This window comes from Molothrus ater, chromosome 2 (assembly GCF_012460135.2).
Source record: "Molothrus ater isolate BHLD 08-10-18 breed brown headed cowbird chromosome 2, BPBGC_Mater_1.1, whole genome shotgun sequence".
NCBI classification, from domain to species: Eukaryota; Metazoa; Chordata; class Aves; order Passeriformes; family Icteridae; genus Molothrus; species Molothrus ater.
In genome coordinates, this window is record NC_050479.2 from 20,639,622 (window position 1) to 20,662,429 (window position 22,808).

Here is a 22,808-nt window from a genome sequence, read left to right on the forward strand (position 1 = left end):
CCTTAAAGCACAGGACATCCACCCCAAGGTCCTCCTCAGCTGGGTCTGGAGGTGCTGTGCAGTTTGCATGATGCCCCATGTTTGTCTCTATCTGGTTCCTGCCACCCCACTGTGAGCCATGGTACCTCACTGGCAGCAGCAAAGGAGACAAAGAGGTGCCCTAGCCTGGTCATGCCGTGTCACAATTCCTGAAACACGTGGCTTACTCCCCTCTCCATCACCAGGCCTGGCTGGGAGCAGTGTCCATACCTGACACACATTTACACCTGCCCATCCTGCTGAGAGCAAAAGAGGGGACCCACAGCAATGTACTAACTCACCTCTCAAGTGAATTTGCAAAGTGGGAGTTAAAAAGTGCCCAGCCCTTCTACCAACTGTAGTCCCACAGAAATGTTCATGCCTTGCACTTGAAAGCTGTGTGTGTCTGTTACAAATACCCACTCCCAAAGATCTGCAGTGGCACATCCTGCTACACAGCTGTCAGTTCAATAAACATGGGTGGCAAGGGGCTATCGCACCCGCCCACTTCTTACAGCAGTGGTACATGTATGCAGATAGAGCCCTGGAAATGCCTATTACAGTTCCCAAATTTTACATTTCCAAAGTTTGGTTGAAAATACAGGAATTTAAAAAAAAAAAAAATTAAAAAAAAAAACCCAAACCATTCTTGGTCAGTGAAGGCCAAGGTCAATCTTAAAAAGGAGGAATTATGGCTACAGGGCAGCAAGAGAGAAACCACTGCTATTTGTTTTGCCATAACAAACCCGATTCCAGAAGAAATTAAATCTAATTGAAAGACAAATTAGATTTCACTTGTAATCAACAGTGGCTCTCCACAAGTGCATTTGGTTTATTGAGCAGTGCTTAACCATAACATAGACAAAACAGTATACTAAATGTTTAAAAGTAATTTAGTATACATCTAATTTTGCAGATTGTTTTCTATACCATTTTAGTATCTATGAAAATAGAAGTATCACGGCCAAACACAGGTAAGAGACAGAATTCACAGTTCTCCATCTCTATCTCATGATTGTACAGAAAAAAAATCCCTCAATTTTCCAAGTAATCTCATAAGTTGATATTCTCAAGTTTCACAGAGTACTTCTGCGGCCAGGAGCCATGAAGTACAGAGTTAGCTACTCCACAGGTCATAAATAGGTAAGACTAGATCTCCTTGCTAAGTTACACAAAACCCATTACAGAAAGGTCACTAGTGGTGTTCAGCAGGTTTCTGCTCAGACTGTGACAAATTTCAGTGATCTCCCAACTGAATGTTGTAAATGACTGTCAAGATTTTTATTCACAGATTTCTGCTCAGGTCTCAGGTGTTTGCAACAGTACTGTACAATCTTGGAGCCCTCAAGACATTCATTAAAAACTCCTTCTTCTGTGCTTTAATTAAGAGTTGACTGTCTTCATGAAGTGCCATGCAAACACAGACAACTCTAACTTTCCATGTCTAGGTGTTGATAGCACAAGCATCTTGAAAGTCACTTCCCTTGTTAGGATTTTGCACAGTAATGTCAGCATCCATGCTACACTTCCAATGACAAGGGTGTTTGCTCCCACTCTCTCCCTCTCCTTTAACAAGGGACTTCCTCTGCATTGCAAAAAGAGCTTGCACTTCAACAACATGAAGGCACAACACCAAAATGCTACAGAAAAGGAAAAAAACCCTACGAATTCTCATATGTACACGATATGGCCAAAGTACAGAACTTTAGAACTACAGAGCTGGCCAAGTTAAACGAATTCCAGCTTCTCATCACTAGCAGACCCTGTGGAAAAGAGGCTGCTCCTGCTCTCGCCCCCCCACTTTGACTGCTGCTAACAGAGGACTCAAGCAGCCAAGAGGACAACCCAGGTAACTTCTTAGGGTGACACCCAGAAGTGGAAATCTCACCCTGCCTTTAATAAAAACACATGAAAGCCTCACCTATGTGCCAATTTTTAACAGTTTAATGTGTCTCATGAATGCATAGTGAAAAATCACTCTTACTATGGATTTGTAATTTATGCTTATGTCTAGCATGTGCAAAAGAGTGAAGATGGTACGTAATAAAAGGAATTTAAGGTAGAAATATATGCAAAATAATTAAAGTACACAGAATATGGCAATCACCTCAACATCAACAGTCAGTATCGACACTCAGAGCAATTTCATTTGTATGCAGAGATGCACACCACATCCAAACAAAAATTCTCATGTAATTCCTTTAAGAAATATCCTAAACAGTCTGCTTGCCATTTTCCTAGGAAAGGAAATTACTCAGTACTACGTTGAAGAACTAGCACACAATTAAGATGTATTGTTTCTACAAATCCACTTGAGAAAATAACATGAAGCCTCCTGAGTCCTATTTTAATCAGGACTGAAAGTACACTGCACTTGTTCTACCATCAATATATGTAAGCCACATAATTGTCATGTTTGTTGTTGAGCCAGTTGCACAGTCCTGATTTGGTTTAGACCACAACTATGCAATGCTTCCAGAAAATACAGCAAAGTATATATGCTGATAGCCAACACATTTATGGTGAGTATTTGGCACTGCAGACAGTTTTATTAGAAACCAGTGTTATGTTCCTGTGTGAGTCAATAATCATATTCTTTAAATAGAGCAAGCAAATATAATTTTTTGGAAGCCAGCTACGACTGCAGAAAATCTAAGACCCTTAAGAAATCCTTGTCACAAAGTAATTGTTGTGAATGAAACACATTACTCTCGCTAAAACATTTTCCCTTGGTCTTTGCTGTAGGTACATTAGGCTTCTAAACAGACAATAGCATGTCCTACTGTTTCCTACATACAGTTAGCTCAACATAGCATCAGGCTGTGGCTCTACTGCTTTGAGAAGAAATTTCCCAGGGACACACTTCTCAGCAGAGGCAAATAATGTCAGTATAATTATAGTATATATTGATTATACTGACATATATCATAATTATACTGACATTATAGCAAGGAAAGTTCTCTACTTTCCAGAAGAATTTTGTTAAGTAATTTTTTCGTAACATAATAGATTTTTAGAAGTCTGCTCTTCACTTCTAGATCATTATATAATAGGTAAGACAAACAACCCCAAGGAAAAATGTTTTCCACATAAAATCTAGATCTTGGTTATGCACATTAATGCTCAGAGATAGCAAAAACAACATGATAAAAACAAAGATTCTCTTATGCTTCAGGATTGAGTTGAACTTCAAACCTTCTGTCTATTCTGTGCTTCAGATTATCACACTGACACCACGGAGAATAAAATGTTAAAGCAATGCTACAGAGAGCCACCACAGTGCTAGACAAAGGACACAGGGCAAGCAGACAAAAGATGCTAAAATGACTTGCAGATCAATACTTCATCTTCTATTTCTACAATGAAAGGAAATTGTAGGACTGTTCCCAGTCTCTCCAGGGAACAGAAGCGTGGATCTAAAAATGTAACAGTAAGTGTGATCTAAAAATGCTACAACAGCCTTTTGAAGATTGCTGCAATTGATTAAAATGCAGACTACCTCTGAAAAGTGGTACCCAGCTGAAAACCTACTTACTCAAGTAATTTTGTAGTCAGATCAGTTCCCTGATCCAATTCAATCCAGACCTGCAGGAGTGCTCACACAAAGACTAAACAACTGGTTTGCTTAAACACATGACTGTTTAAAGTACTCATAAAAATTCAGCCTAAGATTTAGGGCAAACAAAACAAAACTAATACTGTTGCTCAAACCATAACTTCTGAAAGAAAGCACGCAACAAGACTTTTGCAAAAACCTGCATCATTTCAACTGCCAACAGGAAAAGTTACTTCAGCACAGTGACAGTAGTGCATGAGAACAAGCTGGCCAAGAATAAAATGAGACTGGAAGTTGAAAGGTTTCTGACCATCAAAAGGACTGATGTCCTAGGGCAACTTTCCAAGAGAAAGAGCAAAGTTGAAAAACCAAGACAAAAGCCCCAGCTAGTTTCATTCAATAAGTTTTATGAAATTTTATCTAATATTGTGCAGGCTTGTCAATGACCCAAAGGGCTATTGCCTCGTTTGGAAGCTATGGAAGTTCTTAATGAATTTCAGACAATAATGTTTTCTCTAACAAAGCCACTGTTTCAGCCTCTTGGCTAGACCAGCTAGCTTGTTTTTGACCATTGCACACATGCTAAGGAGGGAAAAAGGGGAGGGATGATAAAGGACTGATGAAGATCATTCAGTTTTGCACCGAAGTGCTCAAGGGCATGTGCACCAATGGGTTCTGCTGCCTGCAGAGAATGGCCATAAGCCCCAGCAGCAAATCAGCACTTGATTAGCTGTAGCAAAGTTCTCCAAAATCACATGCATGAAGTGAATTATAGGATCATCAATGCTGAAAGAGACCTTTAAAAGATCCAGTCCAACTGTCCACACAGCACTACCATGGTAACCCCTAAACCACTAGAACATAACACCCAGCACCAGATCCAGGTGTCTCCAACACCAGGGAGTGACTCCACCACCTCCCTGGGCAACTTATTCCAATGCCTAACCACCCTATTGGTGAAATTTTTTTTTTTACTATCTAATCTGATTTTCCCATCTTAAGGCCACTTCCTCTTGTCCTCTTATTGCAGTCACAGTAGAAGAAAATGGCCCCCACGTCACTGCAACCTCCTTTCTGATGGTAGTAGAGAGCCGTGTGGTATGAATAACAAGAATGACACAGCTGTGCCTCTCATGAGGGTATTTCTGCACCAAACCTGCTGCCATTTCCTAAGATAGACCAGAATTCACAGATGCTAAGCAAATTACTGTCATAAAATTGAAAAGCACCAAGAGAGGGAATCTTTCTACTCTGTCTAAAGCTTTTCTTGGTAATTAAGATTTGCTGTCTTGGCAGATTCTTCAGTGTCTATAAAACTTCTCAACCCTGAAGTTCTCCCTTTCTCTGACAGGAATAACTGAGGTAACCTCTGCCAACAAGTGCTTTTACTGGAATAGCCAGCGCAAGTTGGAACTGCTGAACATCAACATGATTTATGGTAGTTATGAATGTATTTTATTTTGCTTTTATTAGCTTCAATGCTACAAAAATTTGGTGAGAGCTTCTGGAAGTAGCTATTGTTGAGGATATAAACTATCAGCTGTGAAAGAGCTCCTGGTTCCCATAATTGATTCTATCAAAATACCTTATAAAACCAAAAGTGAAAAGCACACTTTTGTACCTCTCTTACCTATCATGCTATTTCACAAAAGACTATTCTTGTTTGAGATAGCCTCAGTCATTTATGGACTGGATCATCATACCTGTCAAGCTCATGTTCAAGGTCTTGGCATTTTCTGTGTTGCATCAAAATTCCTTTTGGATTCCAACAAATTCTCACATGAAAGACTGGCTGGTATAATTTGATAAAAGTAATTAACTAGAAAGTTCTGATACACCAGAGTAGGAAATTACTAACAAATATCATGTTGTTCAGATTTCCTGGTTGGAATTTTATTCAGCAATTACAAGATTTAGCTACTTTGACATTGGATCACTTCTGTCAAAAATAGTTTATGAAAATTATTTTTAATTCAAGTTAGCAAAAGTTGTGTGAACTTAACAGTCAGAAGTCAAAATGTCAAAAAGTTTTCATACCAAAAATATGTTCTGTTTTGATAAACCACTTCACTTTTCCCCTTCACTAATAACCAACCAAAAGTACTCTTTATGCAAACCACTTATGAAATGTTTGAGATCTCAAATACTTTCAGAGTAGGTAAATGCTTTTCCAAAAGTTTCCCATGTAACCTGCTCCTCACAGCACAACTGGCCCGCATGGCAGATGCACTAGGGAGTACTGCACAGTATGAGGGTGTGACTTGCACAGCAAAGGCAGGGGAGCAGGGCAGAGAGCCCTGCAGTGCTTTGGGCACTGCACCTCAGGAGGACAGAGGCACTGTCCTGACTCATTACATCACAGCACTCACAGAATATACTGCCTCAGGTTTTGCCCTGATCAACAAGCTGCCTCTCTCCACACTGGATCCATAAAGAGTCTGTGTTTAAGGATGAGTTGAACACCACATAATATGCACATTAATAACACTGAATGAAAGTCATTAACTTGCCAAATCTTGGCAAATTTAGTTGCTCAGTAGCTTATAGGTTGAAAGACATTTGGTGTTCCAGCTAAGGACACAAGCTTACCTTTTCACTACAAGCTTCAGTGTCTTGTGTGAGCCTTTCACCAGACAGATTGCTTCTTGTCGGAAGCCAGACAGGCCCACATCATTGATGCCAACAATTTCATCCCCAGCCAGTAACTTGTCCACAGCTGCAGCTTTGCTTCCATCTTCTATCTGAGGGGGGAAAAAAAAAGTATGTAAGAAATAGTAGAATTATACAGGTTGCATAATGCCACCTTTAAAATACACTAATGAGCTTTCAATACTGGCTTCAACAAAAATTAATACAATAATTAAGTGCTTAACATAATTAGGAAGGCACATTAAAAATCACTATAAAGAAATTATACAGAGTAATTATACAGAGACAATTAGAATATGAAATAAATAAAAGAGAGGAAATCTCCTGAGAAAGCTAGAAAGCTTGAGGGAAATTTGGGAATATAAGGAAGAACTTCTTTGCTGTGCATGCACTGGAACAGGTTGCCCAGAGAGGTTGTGGAGTCTCCCTTCACTGGAGATGTCAAGAACTGTCTGGATGCAAATCTGTGCTCTGGGATGACCCTGCTGGAGCAGGGAGGATGGACCAGATGATCCTCTGTGGTCCCTTCCAACTTGTTCCATTCCATGATTCTGTGAAAAGCATCTGTCATCTCGACCTCTGTTCAATACAGAATGTGTAATCATACTTGCAAATAGAGCTCTGGGCAGGCATCTAAAAATCTGCTTCTCTAGAGAAGGCAGCCAATAATATAAACCATTTTGTCAATAACATTAACATACAGCCAACTCCAAAGATCTGGCATGCAATAAAATCCCAAAATATTGCTTAACAGGCTGGTCTAGAAAATGAAGGTTTTTTCATCAGGAACATAACATTTAGGAAAATACCTGAAAATTTACCATCCATACAGCTAATTAACAGCTCTGGCTTAAACACACAGTGATACTAAGGGAATTTCACGGAAAGATTATTTTGCTGCCACAGGCAATTCTTGAATGCATTAAATTATTATACAACTGTTCTTTAAAAGAACAGCTAAATTAAAGGCTTTTGTAATTCCCACCCCTACAAAGCTAAAAAATCCCACATTAAAAGTTACCCATTTTCAAAATTTAAAACAAATCTCACAAGCTTAATCAGACAGATTAACAAGTACCAAGAGTTTGAACTGATTTGAAACGATGATTACAAGGACGTTATGAGGTTATGCAGAGAGAAAATTAGAAGGCCCAAAACCCAGCTAGAACTTAATCTGGATACTGCTGTAAAGACAATAAAATATTTTCATAAATACATAAGAAAGCAATGGAGGGCTAAGGAAAATCTTTATCCTTCACTGGATGTGTGGGGACCATCCCTCTAAAAGATGGGGGCACTTCAGTACATGGTTTAGTGGTGGACTGGGCACAACTAGGTTAACAGCTGGATTCTATGATCCCAAAGCTATTTTCCAAACAAAACAGGTCTATGATTCTAAGTATAGCTGTAGGTATTGAACACTTTGCAATTCAATCCCTTGGCTTTCTAGTTTCTTCCTATCTCCTTTGCTGTCAACACAGCCTCTGGCTTCTGAGTTGCTTGGCTTCATGATCTATGTATTTAATTTTATTGCTCCCTCATTTGCTCATAATCCATATCCCACATCTTCCTATACATCTGACACTTGATCTTCAAAGACTTTCATTTATGTCTTCATTATATTTTACATTGACTACAGTATCTCTGAGTCCCACATTATTAAATGCCAGCAAATTTACAAAGAGCAACTTCTTGTAATCACCCCAACTGCAGACAGCTTCACAAAGAACTGCCATCTTCTGAGACACCCAAGTCAATCAGCAATGAGATAAATCCAGAGGAAAGTAACTTCATGAATTCTGAAGCTCACAGTACAGGTTTTAGAAAGAGTCCAGCCACAAAAATATAAATTAAATGAACTAATAAAAAAAGCAATATCTCTTGATGAAAGTACTTTAGGATGATCTCATACAGCGCTCAATCTCATTGCAGGCACATAAAAGCTCTTTTCATGTAAGTTCATTATAGATGTTCTTAAAAATCTTCAGGCCTGTAAACCTAAGCCAAAAAGAATACTATGAAAAATGCTTAGTCTTACATCCCATTCTAAATCAAGAAACTTTATTTACAGAACTTATCTTAAAAAAAACCCAGATAATTAAAGACAGAGCAAGTTTCCCATCCCCATACATCTAGTTTTCAAGTTATGACCTGTCCTCTGTCCTGCTCACATATCCCCTGAGCATCAAGAACTTACCAGAATACCAAATTATCACTGCAAATATTCATTTAGCTTGCAACCAAGGGAGTAGCAGTGGAAATTGCTTAGATGTAAGTAAAGATTTCAGTTCAGAGATGTCAAATGTAGAGCATGTGCCATATAAGGGACACTGAAATCAGGATGAGCAGAACAAGAGAACAGGCAGCCTGGGACACATATCTGATGCCCAAGTAGGTTAGAAAAGTGGAAGAAAAAACATTAAGGAAAGTCAGAGCTAAATCACTAGAATTGCTGAAGAAAGGTCAGGGCAGGGGGTGGGTGTTGGGATGGGACACACATGGCAGGGGCAGAGAGGGAAAGTATCTTGGAGGGCACTTTAAATTCCAAGTGTAGATGACAAACCATTGAAACCATTTCAGACCTTACGCCCCAAGCAAGGCACCCAAACATAATGACAAGGCTGAGACACTCCTGGGCCCCAAAACACTTTCTGTCTGTAAAAAAAAAAAAAGGGGGGGGGGGCAAAAATCAGTCTCCTAGGATTTGAAGGAATGTTCATTGTTCTCAGTAAGCATGTTTGTTTTTTCTTCAGGCTGGCAATGCACTGACAGCAGGGAGTATTCAGTTACCCCCTCTGAGTTTTAATTTCATCAGGGGAACTACACATTCCACACAAAGCAAGCTTTCCAAAGAGACTCTGGCTGTCCAAAACAGCATTAAAAAAAAAAAACCTCAAAAAGTATTTAAAAAATCGAAACCTAAACACAAAGCTGAAGCCATCCTCATGAAAACTTCAAGTGGCTTTAAGATCTTGTCTTCAGATCACCTACAGGTAGTGAGAATAAAAACTACACATCCATTCACAGCAGAAGTCTTTTCAAGCTGAATAAATTTGAACATAAACCTTTCATACTCAGATCTATACATGGCTGTACAGATATGATTCTACTTGACAATACACTTTAAAGTGGAAATGGGAAAGTTAGACAGGAAAAATACAGTTTCTTCTGTTACACTAGAAGTCCTTCCTTTAAGTCATACCAACTAAAAACATTAGGCTTTGCACACATATAAAGAAACACAGCCAAAAACATCCACAAGGAAAAGGCCTCTTCAAATACACTGCTTTATTAACCTGCCTTCTTTGTGCAAAACCGGACAACACCATTCCAGTTTCTACTCCAGGTTTTCTTCTGTTTTATTAGTTTTAACACTTATTGGCTTTATTTATTCACCCATTGAGTAACTTTCATCTCATCAGGCCTTAACTAGATGTGTAAATACCAACCAAACTACATAAACATTTTAGAACTAGCAAATTCACTCAAAAATGTCATTGCTTTTCATACCTCAACCACAAATGTATTTCACTCACCATCTTCAGAGTCAGCTGTGCTATGCTGTGTTTGGGATATAAGCCCATCTTTTAAGACTGAAGCCTGTATTACTTATCTACCTAGCATCAATTTCTTTTAGGATTTCAGGTATCCAGAAAAGCTAGGTCAATAGCTGGAAATAAAGCCCTGAAAATGCAGAGGGAGGTTTTAAGATGTCTTTCAAGAACAGTCAGGAAGAAGAGATCTGCCTCAGTCACTATCAGCTGGCAAATACAACTGGATGCAACCTAGCACGAACTGAACTCCCATAAGCACACACATCTTTGCATTTTTCTAGTAATAGCAGGAAACAAAAGACATAGAAGAAAAACAATCAACACCTTATTTTCTTATAAAGAACAGGCATAAGTGTTCAACAAACATATATAGTTACACAGCTTATCTTGAATGAGCAAGGGTTCCAGAAATGCCCTCAAACCATGCTTTTGTTATGTACTAAAAAGTCATACCCTCATACTGTGCTAAATTAACAAGTGTAAACATGTTGACTTCCTATCCTTAGCAGTGATGTTGGTATGCTACCAAAGAAAGTGCTTCCAAAAGGAGATGAAAAGGATGTTTGTTGACCAAAAGCATCTGCTTAGACAATCTCCATCTCTCACCCTACGGTCCCTGATGACCTCCCTACAGCCAAGAGCAAAAGCAAACTTTGGGATCTGTGCACCAGGAAGGATTGTGAGTGCAGACTTTGCCATCATAACAATATCTGTATTAATTGTCACATCTTCCCAAATTTATTTTTGCTTATATCACATCCACAAAACAGGAAGAAACACTGATTCAAAATGTATATATGAGGATTTAAAAAAATTGTTGAAAAAACAATGCACGTGTAAATCTGGTATGTGAAATTCTTCTTGTAAAAAGAAGACAGCCTTGAAACATGCAGAAAATATCTAACAGCTAGCTAGAAGCACAAACATATTCAAAGGATACTTACAAGTCTGTATTCCCCCTGTTGGTAATAAAAAGAAAGGGAAAAATAATGGCTTATCTTTCTAGCTTTGAATTGCTGCAGTGTTGATGGGGAGCACGAATTCTAGCATGTGACCCCTTCACTTCTGTGTTTATCAGGTCCAATGCTTTCCTTAAAATACCCACATTCCTCTATAGGCACCTGTGTAAACAAGCAGGAGACAGGTTGAGGAAATGCTGTGTCATATGAGAGATCTAGTTTTGTTTACAAAGCCAACAGTTTCTTGTCCACACTCTCTTTGGACAGGGTGGGAGACGGGATGGAAACCCAAACCCACAGACAAACACAGGAAAAAACAGCACCACTTATCAGCATTCTGCTATCAACTGTGATAAACTATTTTATCATAATTCATTTCTTGTACAGCCAAGAAATGTTTCCCTGGTTGTTTGTATTATGAGTATCTAATACAGTTTTTCCACAAACCTAACATCTTTGTAGAAGATCTTCAGAACAAATAAAATGTGGAAAGTGTCAATTACTTTGAATTGCAAAGAGTTAAACAAAGGAGAAAAACCTCTACAGTTCAAGCCTGGCATTTGTGTAACTTTAAGGAAAGAAGAGAAAAATAACAGATCTGACCTAACTCCAGCTATACATTCTGCAAATGCATTCTTGAGTGCCAAAGGCTGCATTCACCAGCAACACTGGTGGCTCAGACTGAGGCAGGATAAAAGAGGGGTGCAAACTCCAGCAGGACCTAACTGGTCCAAAGACAATGTGTGTGTGTGTGTGTGTGTAAGGCATCACACACAGGCATGCATACACTAGAAGCTGAGCAAGGCTAATGCATTTGACTTTTCATTCCTATACACCCTTCCCACTCCATATGGATGTTGAAAGAGACTGCTGGAAGGACACCTGGAAGGGAAGAATCTCCAGCCCCATTTTACAGATGGGCTCAGAAGCTTATATGGAAACAAGGCCCAAAACAATGCAGCATGGCTGCAACAAAGCAAGGAATTCCACACAAACCTTCACATTAATGGAGGGTCCCTGTAACCCTGAACCACCTCTCCCCACAGACTGCAGGGTAAATAATCAGCATTAACTACTCAATATGAACTTTAAACACCACCATGTAAAAAAAAAAAGCCAACTTACTGATGAGCTACCAACTTGCAAACTCTGTGCCTATGCAATACTATCCAGTATTATTAACTTGGCAATTGCTGCACTTCAATCAGAGAGGTGGGTGTCTGCTGCATTTGGTGATACTCTAACTTAGCACAGAAGCCAGAACTTCCCCTTTGCCTGGTATCATAAATTCACACCCCACAGCCATTGTCCATATGTGCTCCTCCTGAGATTATCTTTAAACATTACAGCAAACAACATTAAAGTTCAGGAATCTTTAGTCCAGGGCAATGTATTTCCCTAACAACAATTTCTTTCTTCCCTAGACCCAAGGGAAAGGGTTCATGGTCACTGTCACAAAACCACTGCACAGGCAGAGAAATCCCCCTGGCCCAGCTGCTCTTTCAAAGTGTCCCCCATTGTGCTGCACAGATCCTGAGCTGGCAGAAGCCCTCCCTTCTGTCAACAAGTGATTCTTAAAAATCAAAATGGAAACATTTTTTTAAAGGGTAGTGTTGAGTAACAGGACACAGTCTATCACAGCCTTTTCTAATTGCTTGCTATTTAGTGTATTGAAATATTTGCATATTTACCCAGTAATCTTTCCTTCCTTTGCTGCTTTTTGTTTGAAAAAAAGCGCATATTTTGAAAGTTGGTACAGTTCTTTAAGTATTTATTCAGTTTTCACAACAGTGTCCATGCCACTGTTTTGACAAAGGGCTGCTGTCACTTTCACTAGAACAGGCCATTTTTGTGGGGGATTAATTACAGCTGTAAAAACTGACTCCAGGCTGAAACATAACTTCAGAGTTCCTCATGCCAGAAATGTTTAAGAAGTAAGGTAATACATCCACCACTTCCTTTTTTAACAATTCATACATACACTGATTAACATTTTGGTTCAACCTACATTCAAAACAATACCTACCATAAGCCTGTGAAAAAATATTTCCAATTGCAAATCATCAGTTACTATTTCTAAAGAGGTTACTGTTATTATTATTACTGTTATTATTATTACTGTTTCTTTAAATCACAGGGCTGTTATGGACTAAAGACCAATTAAAGTACTTGAAGTTAAGAATTTAATGAAACTTTCCCCCAAGAAACTAATGATAATTTCCAGATGAAAAGTATCAGGAAGAGAAACTTCACATAGATTTATAGGTTTTAAAACACTGAACAACAGCTGTTTATTTTAAAGGGTTTTTTTCAAAGTGATTCCATTGTTTCAGCAACAGAAGTTGGAAACTTTTCATCACTGCTGAACAATTCTACTAGAAATAAATTAATAATAATTTTTAAAAACCCACCAACAAAAACCCAGAACCCACAAACCCCCAGAAACCCTTGATGTTTGAAAAGCATAGAGCTGATGTATGAAAAAAAAAGTGGGGCTGCTTAGTGTCAAGTACATAGCTGGTCTTTTGCCATTAGTACCTAAGCTTTACTAGTTACATTTTACAGCTTCTGAATAATATTTGCACATATGCCAGAGCAGCATGCCTGCATAAATTCCACATCTACAAAGCATCTAAATACAAACTGTAGTCTTTGGAAATCTTTCTATGCAAGACCCTCAGGGAAGCTTCCCAGCTCTCACAGTCCCTACAACCCTAAACTGGCACCCAGGCCAGAGCAAAGCCAAAGCAGACCCAGCTTACCTGGAGTAAGAATAAGGCCAAGACAAGAGGGGAAAAGACTGAAGTGAGTGAAGATTCTGGAAGCAGGGGTGATGGCAGAAGCCTGTTTGTAGTGTTGATCCTGAAACTAAACAACTCCAGGGCTGTCCCTCCCTCACACCAAAGGAACAGTTACAAAGCATAGCTTAAATTCTGGGGGTTTTTCGTACCACATCAACAACATCTAAACACCTTCCTACTGCTGTTTGATACAGCATTCATTTAGACAATCTGTACAAAGCTTACTCAAAAATTACTGAGAAATAACTCCCATTTACTTTCAGCCACGAGTTTAGTTTTGCATTTTACAGAAACTAATGGCACATCCAGCCCAGAGGGACCCATCTGTAGTCACATATGCCTTATACTGTTTTTAAACATATTTTGCTATATTTTTTTCCCTTCCAAATGACAAAATAATCTGTGTAAGAATGGAATGAATAATTCTGCTATGAAAAGAAATAGCCAGCTGGCCTAAAGAGAACTGCTTTCTTTATATGCAGTTTATTTATTCTAACAACCTCCAAGCAGGGAAGTTTGATAGGGTTGGATTATCCATATTTATTTGCCCAAGTTTACTTATGGATGACTATATATATATAGACTGTTTATGTATGCAATCTGTGCAGTTAACATTAAGCATTTTTATAGGTCTGCATTTTTGTACTTTCAGCTATTATGAACACAATAAGAATGGTTTATAAAGAGGTTATGCCTAGAAACAACTTGTATTTTATCTGTCCAAACTGATAACAGGAACAGACTTCCAAGAGGAAAAGTATGACCTGACAAAGTAATCTTTCTGATCATAAGGTTCAAAGTTTTTTACCTTGCAACTATCACACAACGCTGGTTTATCTTTCTGCCTTCCTGTCCATCCCAGGAAAATAATGTCATGGTTTGCCAATGTACCCTTGACAAAAACAGACTGAATGCAATCCAAGAGGCCTACAAAACCACTGCATGATTAGGGAAAGGGTAGGAGTTACAGACAAATCAAATTTTAAAAATCCCTGAATGTGTCTGTATGATCATGTAGATAGGACTGTGCATTAATTCAAAAAGGAAAAGACCAGTTTCATCAACTTGCAGTTGGTTTGTGAAGGACTTCACCAGGTCTGAGAGACAGACATCGAAAGACCTAGTGGATGGCAACAGTACACTCACCAAAAATAAATTTAAATTATTTTATTCAGTCTACCGGTCTAAATGTGACCTTTTACAAAAATTTAAGTTGCATCTATGTCTACAGATTGCTGTGGTTAAAAAAAAAAAAAAGAAAAAGCTACACTTTTAGACACAGGTAGCACTGATTAAGGCCCAGCAACAGAAAAAAACCTTCACTGTGTGTTAGTTTCAAAAAGCACTATGATGGGTCTGCCAAAACCCACAGGAATTTTACAGAGTGTTAGGTTTCCATTTTAAATATTTTCTCTTGAACAGCCCATTTTTAACAGAATGCTTATCTTGACTAACTCATAGCATTATTTGGTTTTAATCACAGCTGCTGTTTGGGATCCTCCATTTTTGTAATAGCACAAATGCTTACTTCTGAGACAGAAAGTATAACATTTCCCAATAATTCTTGTAATAACTTTCCAGAAAATGTGATTTTATCCCAAAAGTAAAAGTTTTTTGTAATAGTTACTGCAGAAGTATTTAAGAACCTATTATGTAGTGAACAGAACATAACATTACACATCTAAACAAAAATCTAGCAAACAATGAGAATGACCTGCTCTCATAATAACTGATAGCAATTTCTTCAGTAAGATTGCTCTGCAAAATTATTCAACTTTAAAGAAAAAAGAGGCTCAGTAAGGCACTGAATTTTAAAGCATGTCTTTGTTGATTCCCTCAACCACTCCCCTGCAAAGAAAACAAACAAAAGACATCAAAAGAAGGGTCAGGCTCCTCCTAAAATTTGAGTGCTTTAAACTTGAACAACAGATTTTGTTCTTTACGTTAACTTTTGATCTCTGTTCAGAATTGATATGCACATTCACAGAGTATCCAAATTACAACCTGAAGCCATCCTTTTCCACCATCTTCCTCAAGCCAAATATTTAAAGTCAAGTTCAAAGAAGATGACACATTTATCCCTTCCTCCCCCACCCCAGGGTTAAAATAGTCAACAAAACCTAAAGTTATCTTGATTCACCTTTATATAATTTATACAACTCCTTTTACTATAAGTATGTGGTACTTCAAACTGAATAGATGCAGATATCTGCACCCACTGTATGAAAGCCATGCTTCTGCTGTGCACTCTGCACACCATTTCAATTCTCCATTCTTAGAGCAATAAAAAATCGGAAGCAAGTGGGATGACCCTTAAGAAAAAAAAAAGGCCTATTATAGAAACAAAAAAGGTCTGGGTAATCTTGCCCTTAGTTTGTCTTCTGTTCTTGTTTATTACTGTCTCAGTAAAGGAAGAGAGCTTCCCTCACTCCACTTTGACCCAGAAGTCAAATTTGAAAAGATGAAGAAGCAAACACTAAGTACAGCATTGAATATACTTTTTTAGGGCAGGAACTGCAGTGTAATTCCTCCTAACATTACCAAACACAGTTCACAAAACAAGTTGCAAAGGACTGTATGGCAGTTTCTACTTGCTGAGGTCCACTTCTGCCACCTTGCAGTATTTGAGCTGCCTGGTACGGTCAGACAGGGGCTGCTTCTCTGGAGACAGACTGCTGATACAATCAACATAAATCTCTCATGATGCTCCAGTAATAAAAAGAGCACATCAATAAAAAACCACCAGTGTTTTATGCAGTTTATTGACAAGATGGAATAGTACTCATCTACCTTCCTAAGGCACACACTTGACTGAGTAGGGCGTGAAACATTCATGCAGTTAAGAGTTAAGCACCAATATCTTAAGTCTGTTCTGAGTTGGGAACTTGAGAAAAAGCAAAATTCAGTTCTGTGGAGAGGAACTAATCTGTAGCAATTTACACCCCAGGCATCAGTCTCATTATGGCATCCCTGCCCTTTTTCCCCTAGCCATCAGTACCCTGTTACCATATAGCTGAGATCCAACACAAAACCAAAACCAACCAAGCAAAGCCAACAACAATAAAAAAAAGGCTAACAAAACCCCCTCCCCCAGCAATCCCAGAATTTTCTTTAAAAGAAATTTTCCTTTTTCCTAAACAAGCCTAGATGTTCATAATTTCAAAGCATTCATTTTGTGTAGTTTATTCTATAGACCATTCCTTAAAACCTCATTACTTTATATCATCACAGAACATTAGAAGAAATTCCTTCCTCATAAGAAATTTACCATAGGAATTAGATATGCAACCATTTTTGGCATCTCTGTGAGAATCCTGCCACCTTTTCTCTACGTCAGAGACTTAATTCTTCCTAGAATTAGGAATTAACCAATTAAAATAATTATATTGGGTCAATGACAAAGGTTATTTTTTCTTAAGAAATTATGGGATTGTGCTGTGAATTATCAATTAATGAATTAAAATCACCATGGTTTGTAAATTTATGCAAATAGAAGCTACAAAAAGCTGCATGGATTTAACAGTAAATTATAACATAATGCTCAGGAATTCTTATATTCACAAGTTAGAGGATGCTTACTACTCTAAATGGACATTTTCCAAATTGGCTTTACTTTGCAGGCCTTTTTTCAAAAGATTTATTGTATTACACATGTTACTGGCCTAATTTAGTTCTAGGAGCAGGCACATTACTTCAAAGACTTTAAAAAACGAAGACATATCCAAACATTACTCACACAATTAGCTGCTTTTCCCAATTAAAAAATGTGCATTTAATGATGACAAAACTACTCAGTTTGACATACATCTGTATTTCTGTTTGGCAAATGTATCTGTCATCTGTGCAGATGCACTTATTAAAAGACATTCTGCTCAGGCAGCACAATTCACAACTTCAGTGTGCAGTACTCACTCGAGTACGAGTGGAATTTTGGGGAAAACGTCTGCACGATAATTCCTGTGACACAGGAGAAAATTTATAATTACAATTTATTTTCTGAGATTGGTGGTGGGAGCACTGTATGTGCACACAAGCATCACACACAGAGCTTCTTGTCCCCCACTGCTGCCCATGCCACGAATGTGACCGCTTCTTGGGAGCCTCTATTCCAGCAGCATGCAACCACACTCATGAAAAATTCATGTCTGAGCACACCAGTTTAGGATGTCAGTGTTGGCAGGGGGTTGAATGTTCAAATACCACATTGCCCAGGAGTTTTTGTACTTGCTCATCTTGATAACTGTGCTTTTAGTGGCTTAAAGACAGGCTTTAAGCCACTGAAAACACCAGAGAAACAATCTATTCTTCTGAATGATAAAAATTTAGATCACATACTATATTACATAGTATGCAACAACAGTGGCATACTGAAAAATTTTCTTTGCACTGCATTTAAATTATCTCTAAATTCAGTAATTTTTACACTGTAAATTATAGGAAAACCTTAATGAAATTTTATTTATCATAGGAAAAGAAAGTTGAAGGTCTGACTAAAGCAGCAACTGGAGAGCCTTCTGCTGACTGTCCCTGTCTGAATTAACCTGGGAGAATTTGGACTGTTTCTCTGTACAGCTGTTCATATTGGGATACTTCTTTAAATAGCTCCTTGCTTAACAGGGAGGTTTCTGGATTACCTACTTCAAGCACTTAATTACTATAAAACTGCATATCCACTCTAGGAACTAAACATCAGACACTGTAATGACCAATCTGTAAACCTCTGGAGTTTTTTGTTTAGCTAGCTATAGACCTGAAGAACAGTTAATGAATTATTTTGAAGTACGTATCCAATTTCAGCTCCTGAAGATGAACTTTGCTATCTTTACCAATAACTGTAACTCTCCTTTTAAGATATAAAAAATTGGTATTCCTAAAATTAGATTTGGAGCTTTTATTTCCTTGTTTTTACTATTAGAAGAGTGTATTATCACTAAATATCATCATTAAGGACTGTTGAGATTAAGAAAGTATTGCAAGGCTTTTACTAAGCAGGTCAGTCAGTACAAATCCACGGTGTTTTTATTAGACAGCTACTCCTATACTTCCTGTGCTGCTGTTTGTTTCTTTACCTCAACAACAGTAAGCACTATGAGAAGCCTGAATTCCCATGTCTCAGTTCCTCCTGTTTATGTTCATCTCGTGTTTCAGAAACAAGCACTTGAAAAGCACTACACAGATACACCAGAAAGACATGAAGCTGATAGGACTTCGGAGGAAAATTGCACTGGTGTTCTTGGATTTTTCTTGTCTGACAGAGGTGCAGATGTACCTTTTGAGAGCCCATCCCAAAACTCTCAGCTTCCTTCCTCTAAGCTGAACAACACTTAATTTCTAGTGAACTGTGGAGAACAACACATTAGCTCATGCCAAGATACAGGAAGGCAGAGATGGGCTAGCAATAGCCTATTTAACTTGGTCTGGGACCACTCCACACAGCAAGATATTAGCAGCTGTGATATTGTGCTGATGTGGGCTGAGGCTGATACCTCTTGAGCCACTCAAGAGAGGGAAGAACCGCAGCTTTTTACATTAGGGAGTTTCCGGAGCATGAGTAACACTGAAGTGCAGGAAGTTAGATAACTCTGAGGTAAAAGACCTAAAATTCCCATTTCATTATTTGAGGAAAGCTGTAGAGACTCCTGCTGCGTTCACATATTTTCTGAGCTGAGTGAAGTAACTCCAAGTAAAAACATTTCATGAGGATCTCTCAAGTGCATGGACCCTACCAGTTAAAGCAAGCAGGGGGGAGCTGCTAGATAGTACCTCTTCCTTCCTTCCTTCTCTAAGCCACTGGTTTATGCTCCTGTACAGAATATGCAGGAATTTTCTTATTTTGAAATATTAGCAAGTTACTTGGACAGACAGGTTGGCTACATACAGGATTTTAGAGCTACAACAGATCCATAACTCTTATCAGTCATAGTTTTTTCCTTGTTTGGGCGTAATCCAATTTAAGTACAGATAAAATTTCACTTTATTTTTCATATGATTATCCAAACCACAACTTTGTGTCTTGCATTCATAGTTCTCATTTCAAATGCAAATCCCTTTCTCTTCCCTCCTTTATCTGTTATCTACTATAATTATTTTTATTTCAAGATTATTTCAAAATTTGAATTAATTTTCTGAAAGTACTATGTTTTTAGTACATAATCTTTGAATTCTTCAGTTTTACCATTCCTATTTTAGAACTTTTTTGGTATGGTATGGTGATGTTTCCATGAAGTGTAAAGGCTGTGATACAAAGAAATACCCACACACTAATTCTAGAATACTGCTGTAGTACATTTCATGTTGGAACTGTGATACTTCTAATTTATCAGCAAGGCCAAAGTGTAATAAAAGATCTTTTAGATGGAAGAGTTTTGTTATTGACAAAAGTGAATGAAGCACTTTTGGGGTCCAATACACAGCTATGTAGTTTAGCAGCTTTGTGGGACTAAAACAGGAACTCTGTACAAAGAGTATTCACTCTGCTGTGGAAGTTCACCCTCTCAGTGCTCCCTGGCAGAGCCACCAGAGTGGCATTAAATGCTATTAATTTTCCCAATTCATTACTTCCTGTAAGCAAATCTCCAGAGGAATACACAGAGCATAAACTCTATTGGACATGATCTCTACAGTGACCTTCTAAAGACACAGGAGCAGACAGTGTGCTGACACAGAGCCAGCTGCATCATCTGGGCTCACAGCTACAGCTTGCTTGGTAGCAAAACAGTGGACAAACTACTAAGTGAGTGTACTTAATAATGCTACAAGGTACTCACTAAAATGGCTTAAAGCTGTAAAAGTGTAATTTTAAAAGTTTTCCACAAACAGGAAATGAAGACTCAAACCTGGATAAAAACGTTACCTATTACACTCTAAACGAAATGTGCATTTTCAGGAATCTTAAAATGTCTGTCAAGTGCAAGCAAAGAAAAACTGGCTGACTTTAACAAATTGTGCAACTTGTGATAAGGAACACAATACTACTTCTCCTGATGGAGTTATTAATTGGTAATGCTTTCACCCATGCTGGTATTATGTTGCACCTCTGCCTTTCACCATTCCTTTTGCAAAAGGAACACATTTTTTTCTTCAGGATGATAATCTAGATTAGGAGGCAATATAATCAGCCTCTTAATTATACATATGCAGAAGGAGCACAACAGTTGCTCTGCTTGTCAAGAGGATTTAAAGATGTAAGCAGCACAGGGCCAGAAAAAAACCCCATTCATTTAGAAAATTAGTCTTCTACCAGAATAGAGAAGTAAACAAAGGTTTCTCATTTGCTGATATAAAAATCATACTTAAGATTTATCAGCACAAACTCTGTGCAAAATGAAACTAATAGGAAAAGTCACTTTTTAGTTAATTTCAACATTACAGATATTTTCAATACAGTAAATGATACATTTAAAAAGCACCTTTAAGGCAACATCATTCTGCAACATGTCAGTTTTCTAAAGAACACAGTGAAGAAGTTACTTTAACTCCAAAACCCTAACAGTCAACTTCCTTTCACATAGTGGCATCACCCATAACCTACAACACTATGAGCTGTTACAGCAGGTAGTTTTTCAATTTAATAATAAGAAAAAAAAAAAAAACAACAAAAAAAAAGGGAAATAGAATGCTAAATAAAAATATTTCCTTAGCTGACAGTTTTCTTTTGCTTTTATGTTGCCCTGTTACCAACGGCAGAAAAACAAAGTGCAGTTCCATCAGTCAATGCACAGCTCAAAGCAGTCTCCAGGCACTGGACCAGAAGGCAAAGCTGAGCTGGCCCTAGTGAGAGGCCACGGTGCCCTCCCTGGCAGAGCTGCTGCCCACACCATGGGAGCCCCAGGGGAGGCTGCTCCGAGGTCCCTGGGGAATGAGCACAGGGTTCATTCCCTGAGCTGTGCTCCTGCCTGGGCAGCTGGGCACTGAGCAGGGGGCAAACCTGGCCTTGTGCCACCAGCCCACCCCAGCCATCCCCTGGTGGAACACTCGGCTCTAGCGTCAGGAAATTACAATGGAGAAAAACTAAAGAACCTTTAAGGTCACAGTTTTTCTCTTTCACCTTAAAATAAAGACCCTTCCCTTTGCTTTCAAGCATAGAGTTTTTACACTGGACTGTTAGTCTGCATAGTACTGAATATTACCTTTATCTGAAGTATCTCAAGTATAAAGTGCACTGAAATATTTACAGCATTGCAATGCTAATAGTGTTGAAATGGTTTTTTGCCTAAGCTTATCAAACATGTAGCTTGTCTGGGGGTAAGGGGGGAAGTTACAATGTATAAAATTGGAATTAGGTATTCTCTCTGTTGGTTTGCAGTTGACAAGTTTATCTTAGTTTGTACTGGCTGTGCATTGTTTGCCAACAATCACGTCCCTGAGGCTAAACAAACTGATAGATGGAAGGGACAAAATACAGAATCCAGCCTTCAAAATCTGCCTGTCTGCTTGGTCAATAGCAGGAAAGTGCAAAAGAGCATTTTAAAGGGCTTTGCAGGAAAAAAAAAAGCCAGGTTTTCTGTGGCAAAATAAAAAAAAAAACAAAACAAAAACCGATGAATCAACTGGGGGAAATGAAAGAAAGCAAAATAACCAAGTCAGGTGAGGTGTACTCATCAGCAGCTGTCCTGTGGCTGAAGAGACAAAACACTTCTCTGTTAAATGAACACACTGGCAACATTTGAGAGCACTAAGGAATTATTTTAGGGCAATGCCTAAACATGCTGACATTTAACAGGTTTTCTTTCAGACTCAGGGCATCTGCTACACAACACAAATCTAAGTGTTTTTTAAAATTATTTTTAGAAGTTGTTCAGATTGTGAAGAATGGATAAGCAAACAATGCTGCTGCAGATTATCATATCCAGCTATGTCCCATAGTATGATAAAACCACAAATATTAAATAGTTATTGCTTCTATTGGCATGAAAGCAATATTGGGATATATTTACTATTTTTTTGTTGCATTGAGCAACACCAAAGTAGGATCATTGCCAAAATACTTAATGCTAAAGCACATTTCTATTAAATTCATCGTTTGCCAAGATGCAGAGCAGGCAGAGTTGAGACACAGCAAGACTTTACCAGTTCATTTCTCTGGACTCAAGTAGAGTTTTAAGGGAATGCCTGCAGAATGACGAGGCTAGATAAGAAACTCCTCAGCTAATTTTGGCCAGCTACCAAACTGAAATATTGGAATTGGATTTGGAAGTGGTAAAAAAAGAAGAAAAGCTATCTGGATCATGACATTTAACATCTGACTTGTGTAAAAACTGAAAAAAGTCAT

The 22,808-nt window shown here is 38.3% G+C and overlaps 1 protein-coding gene across 1 annotated transcript in view; it reads right to left on the reverse strand.

The window, feature by feature from the left end:
- SHROOM2 (shroom family member 2) overlaps window positions 1-22,808 on the reverse strand; it is a 116,159-nt gene that overhangs the window by 63,270 nt on the left and 30,081 nt on the right. Inside the window, 1 exon segment of the mRNA XM_036406963.2 lies at window positions 6,164-6,315. Within this exon segment, the coding sequence (XP_036262856.1) occupies window positions 6,164-6,315 (152 nt within the window).